Below are 5,625 nucleotides of genomic sequence, written 5' to 3' on the forward strand. Positions count from 1 at the left end.
AAATGAAGTTACCTATTATGCTTCTTATTTTTTTTTTTTTGAAGTGGACAGACGGCGCTTCACATTGCCGCCGAGCAGAATCGCCGCGACATCTGCGTGATGCTGGTTGCCGCCGGCGCCCATTTGGATACCCTAGACTCCGGCGGAAATACGCCCATGATGGTGGCCTTCAACAAGAACGCCAACGAGATAGCCACCTATTTGGAAAGTAAGCAGGGGACTCAGCCCGTCGACGGCTGGCTCGACGACTAGACGAATCGACGATCATCTCACAAAATGCCGCAGTTCCCCGCCAAGTAGAGCAATCGCTAGACAAGCTTACTACTTATTCAACATTCAGACATTTAAATGAAAAACAAAACAAACAAAAAAAAAACCCCCCGATAATCACAATATCACAATAACAGTAAATCTCAAACAAGAACGTAATTTTAACATTGCAAATTTCTCCTTTCTATGCCAATCGAACAAAACAAAACAAAAAATCGAAACCAAAATGGATAATGTCGTGTAAATAACTGAACCGAACGAAAACAATATCAAATCAAATCAACATTCCACGAAACTCAAATGCGATTCCGCTTAGGTCAAGAGCGTTTTATGCATCTGGAGAAGCAGACCCGGATCTAAGTGGAGCCATTCAGCGGAAGCATTCACCCTACGAGATAATATTAATGCATAATGATAATGGCTTTTTTTTTTGTGGCAACCTTTTTTTTTTGTGTTAGCATGTACGAGAGAAATCTAATTTAAATTAAGCAAAGAAAATACATACACAGGCAAGCAAACACAACAAACACATTTTTAGCGCGTAAGTGAAAGAGAACCGATGGTATGGAATAAATTAATTTATTTGTAAAGAAAAGCTAGCAAAACGATAGGCAACATTTGTCCGAAATTTCAATTTTAATTACCTTTCGATAGAACGAACAAAAAAATACATAAGAGTATATATTTAATGCAGCGAATGCAGCGAAGGAAATTCGAAATTCATTTGTTTCTCTTACCGATTGATTAACGATAAATGATTATATTGTGATATCTAAATTAATTAACATATTGGACTAGAGAGCGAGAACGAGAGCAAATATAAATTGATATTAGCAAAGGGCATTTGCTGTAATACTAACAACTGAAGCAAAAAAGTTGAAAACGCAAAAAAAGAAGCAAGCAAAAACACACACACACACACAGACACTAAGCAAATATATAGTCTATATATTATATATATTTAATTAAATGTACTTCTTTTGGAATTCAAACTAGGCTAAGTGAAAACTTGAATACTCTTGTCAAATGAGAAAATGATTGAAAACGGCAGAGCAGCAGCACGATTAGAAGAGAGACGCATTAGCGGCACCAAGCGGCTATTTCTCTCTCGCTCAGACAGAGGCACACACACACACACACACACACACACACACTCAGTCCCGATGCACAGACTAGGATGCACAACCCCCATAGATATACCACCCAATTTACCTTCAGCCCAAAGCAAAACAAAAAAAACCCTCAGCGTTTCAAACCGAAAGACTTGGGCCGATCAATGGCGTCCACCCCCCAAAAAACTAGGTAAACTGCCCCGGGAAAAAAAAATAGAGAAAAGAATAAAACAAAAAAATAATAGATTTTAGGACGGGGCAGGCAGCCACAAAGACTATCTTAACTATCCTATATACTACTACTACTACTACTATATTCCGAACTCCTTAACTTTAAACCCTTGTGACACAAAGCAACAATGGAACAATTAAACACGAGCACTTGTGTGGCGTACGTAATACGAATCACACACTTAATATATGTAGACACATGCATATTTTATCAGATAAAGAATAATGTAATAACACAATATTAATATAGCCGTTAATCAAACCATATATGTATGCTATGTACAGTAGAGGGATATTCTATTTTTTCTATTCATTTATATTCGTATTTTTTTGTTTTTTCTCAGATTCCAAATTTTGAAAACCAAAAAATATTCTAATCTAATAGTGTCGAGTCAATTACGTTTACCGCGATTCCCTACAAAACATTTTTACGGCTTAGCTAAACTTAACGATTTTAGCGTTTAAACGAAAACGATGAACGATAAGTCTCACTATCGATTTATTAGGCACTCAAGAGCGATTAAGTATCGATCACCTTTACGATGCTGGGCCGAATGCAGCCCTGTGCCCCCGCCCGACCAATCGCAATCGCGGCTTAGTTCCTGGAAAACCATGGCTCTGGCTTTCGGATCTCCGCAGTGCGGTTTGGATCTATCGGGAGACATCGGGGGCCATCGCCAGCATTCCACCCAACCCGCCCCCTGAGCCACTTCCGGTCACGGAGGCGCGCTTCCGGCGTGGGTAATCATGTTTTGGATTGCACACACGAGCAAAAATTAATGTTAACTACACAGCAAACACACCACCTCCCCACACACACACACACACACACCAACATTCACATCGTAGACTGTCGCAGCTGGTGTCGAAGTGTCGCAAATCACGATTTTCGATTCGGGCTTTGCGGGATCTCGGGCATGCTGCCTTTACGCCCCATAAGACGTGCCACCCATTGGGCAACCGGAATCCAAAATCGTAACACCAATCCACACCGACTGCGGCAACTAATGAATTCTTCAGCTGCGGTCAAAATATCAGGCGATTGTTTATGTCAACAAAAAGGAAATTATATTGTAACTAACTTTCAAAATTTTTAAAAAGATCTATACGAAACTACAAACCTTAATGCTCATTTTACTTTGAACATATTTATTGTAGCTTGTATATCTTGTTTAATTTCTTCATTCATGTTAAAAAGTTTACTTTTTATTTTTTTTTTTTTTATTGAAAATTGTAATATTCTTTTAAATACCCGCCCCAATGGCGATCGCAGCTGGAAATCCATATGCAGTAGAGCAGAATTGAGTAAGGAATATTTAGCAATTGACAATCTAGAGATTTTATAGCAAATGAGCCGAGCATGAAGGCCGATGAAGCGTTTGCTATCCCCCCTAAACCATTCACTATGAACCGAAACTTAAAGAAATAAAAAAAAAAACAAAACTCTGAAAACCCGATAATCAATAAGAAATTCAAAGTAAAACCAAAACGATTTGGTTAATTTTCGCAATTTGCTATATAGAAACAAAAAAAAAGCTTCAAAGTGAAATTGTAGTTGAAGGATTTAAGCGGGAAGGCGGAATAAGTTAAGTGTCACCGAGGAGAGTGCTATCTATCGATCTAGACGGACTAAATGCTAAATGGTGAAAGAAATTGATGATGATGAATTAGTAGAAAGTTAATACTGACGAGGGCTAAAATGCAGAAAATGGCTAGCCAAGTGTCACAGCTGTTCGGAGAACAACCGGGTCCAAGCCAAAACTATGGATATCCAGAATATCCACTAAAAAACACAAGGATACACCACACACACACATAGACACAGAGAAACAGGATAACACTAAATGGAAACACTTACTGCATGATGTGTACATAGGAACAACATAGATGCTATATATATATGCGAGTATATATAAAAACATATATATATATATAGACATACATATATAGTATATATTTTTTTCGAATTGTTTAAGTGCAACTTTTGAACAAAATATGGAAAAATGAAACGCAAGTCTTATGAAATCCTAGCAAGTAAGGCAAACCAAAATTGTAAAGGTCAAGATACAGAAATGGATGGAGGAACGATATACCTAAAAACAATGCCTAACTGTACGATAGTAAGCATACTATATACACATATATATATACATATATTGATAAAGTAATAAAGCGGCATAAATGTGTAAAAGTAATCTATTTATTTACACCGACAACCCTGTAAATACACAAATTCTGTGCAATTTTCTATCGACTCCCGCAAAACCCCGCGTTTTAATTCAATCCTCGCCCAAATCGAAACTTTGAACAGACAACGACTTTGGATTCTCCCTTCCACCTGGATATACACTATATATACATACATATATATATACATACATACATTTAATTATTAACTTACGCAAGTCTGAAAGTATTTCTATCGAAGAGTTCTAAACTGCTTAACTGTAAAGTGTACATACATATACCGAATTACAAACACTCACAGATCCTATAAACTATATTTATAGATGTAAGAAAAAGCACACTATTGATAACCATCCCCATCACTGTATGTATATGCCTATTTAATATATATATATATATATATATATATATCTACTTTTTTTGAATTAGTCACTAAGCATAGACAACATGAATTACTAAGTACGATATGCACTGCAAGCACTGAGGAATTTGATTCAATTTTACTTAAGACAAACGAAAAGAGAAATTGAAATAGCATTTAGCAAACCTAACGGAAAATCAAAAAAAAAAAAACAGAATTAAATAAGAGAATCTCCAATTTCTGGGATAATAATTACAAATTTAATATTAATTTTTCGAGCTACATCGGATGAGAAATACCGACGAAAAAAAAAAACTGTATTCGCTTGTGGCAATTGTGTGGGAAAGTCGAGAACGTTTAGCATCTGGATTGGCTATGCAGCATTCGTATGTTATATACTTAGAAACCCGAAAACCACAGATACACACACACACCCACGAATATTAAATAGATGTACAATAGTTATATAGACTCATTCGCATCGATCCTTTAAGCCATAGTCTATCCTGTTAAGCTCTCAAACAAAATTGTAATTTTCGGAACCGCAAAAAACGAACCCCAAACGCTCAGCTACGAGTTTCTGTTTAAAATCCAAGTGCAACTTTCAAAGAATTGTAAAAAAAAAAAAAATATCAATAACACTTTACGCTAGCGAATCCCAACAATATTTGGACAAACGATCGAAATCATCCACAAAATTGCTTATAATATGAATTTTCTGACTCTCTCCTAAGGGAAAATAAAAATTTTTTTTGGTATTTCAAACTCAACAACATTGCGTTTTTCTTTTATGGCATAGTTTTGGGCTTTCTCACCTACAAGTAAAGTCAAATTCAGATGAGTCACGGCTTGTAAGGTAACTAAATAAGTTATTAGAATATTGTAATCACAGCATTTAGACGGAAATCGAAATAAGTCATAAGGGTAAGTTCGAAAGATGCAAATTTATGCATCTGCATTCCATAACTTTGAAGTCATCGTAAGCCAAGCTTAAACGAGCTTTAAAACGTACACAAAGCTTGTCCAATTGGCTGCAACTTTTTTTTAACAATAAATAAATTTTTAAAAATTAAATCTTTTTATCTAAAATTGTCTGAATGTCAGCTGACTTCAATCAGTTGAATATATGTTCTTTATGCATTTTCATTTCATATTTTTCTTTATCATATTCTATTCACCGAGTGGAAGATTTCCCTGCAGGTTTGTTGTTTTTTTTTTTAGCCACATAAGTCAGTAAATCAGCCCACTGTACCCACTGTGCCGCTCCACAAAGAGCGTTCAGCGTTGAGCGGAGAGCGTTTAGAAAGCGCCAGCGACCGGCGATTGCAATTGCCACCGCTCACGGAGAGCGGCGAGCGGCGTTTGCGATTGCGATTGCCATTGGGATTGGGATTTGTTGTAGCGTGGATCGCGGAGTCGGAGTCAAAAGCTAAAAGCCAGATTCAGTTGGCGGCGCAGACTCGA

General features: G+C 36.7%; 1 protein-coding gene and 1 long non-coding RNA gene across 13 annotated transcripts in view; one reads left to right on the forward strand and one right to left on the reverse strand.

The window, feature by feature from the left end:
- rdgA (retinal degeneration A) overlaps positions 1 to 4,897 on the forward strand; it is a 122,409-nt gene extending 117,512 nt beyond the window's left edge. For 5 of the 10 annotated variants that reach the window (NM_001103447.4, NM_001201636.1, NM_001298099.1 and 2 more), the window contains one exon: positions 45 to 357. In NM_001103447.4, coding sequence (NP_001096917.1) covers positions 45 to 252 — 208 coding nt within the window. In that variant the 3' untranslated portion in view covers positions 253 to 357. Of the gene's footprint in view, positions 1 to 44 lie in introns of all 10 variants that reach the window. The other 5 variants (NM_001201635.1, NM_001042799.2, NM_001103446.2 and 2 more) reach the window with 3 other exon arrangements.
- Positions 1 to 5,625, reverse strand: part of lncRNA:CR43836 (long non-coding RNA:CR43836) — a 76,084-nt gene that overhangs the window by 51,672 nt on the left and 18,787 nt on the right. The window lies entirely within an intron of this gene.

The sequence above is a fragment of the Drosophila melanogaster genome, chromosome X (genome assembly GCF_000001215.4).
Source record: "Drosophila melanogaster chromosome X".
NCBI lineage: Eukaryota > Metazoa > Arthropoda > Insecta > Diptera > Drosophilidae > Drosophila > Drosophila melanogaster.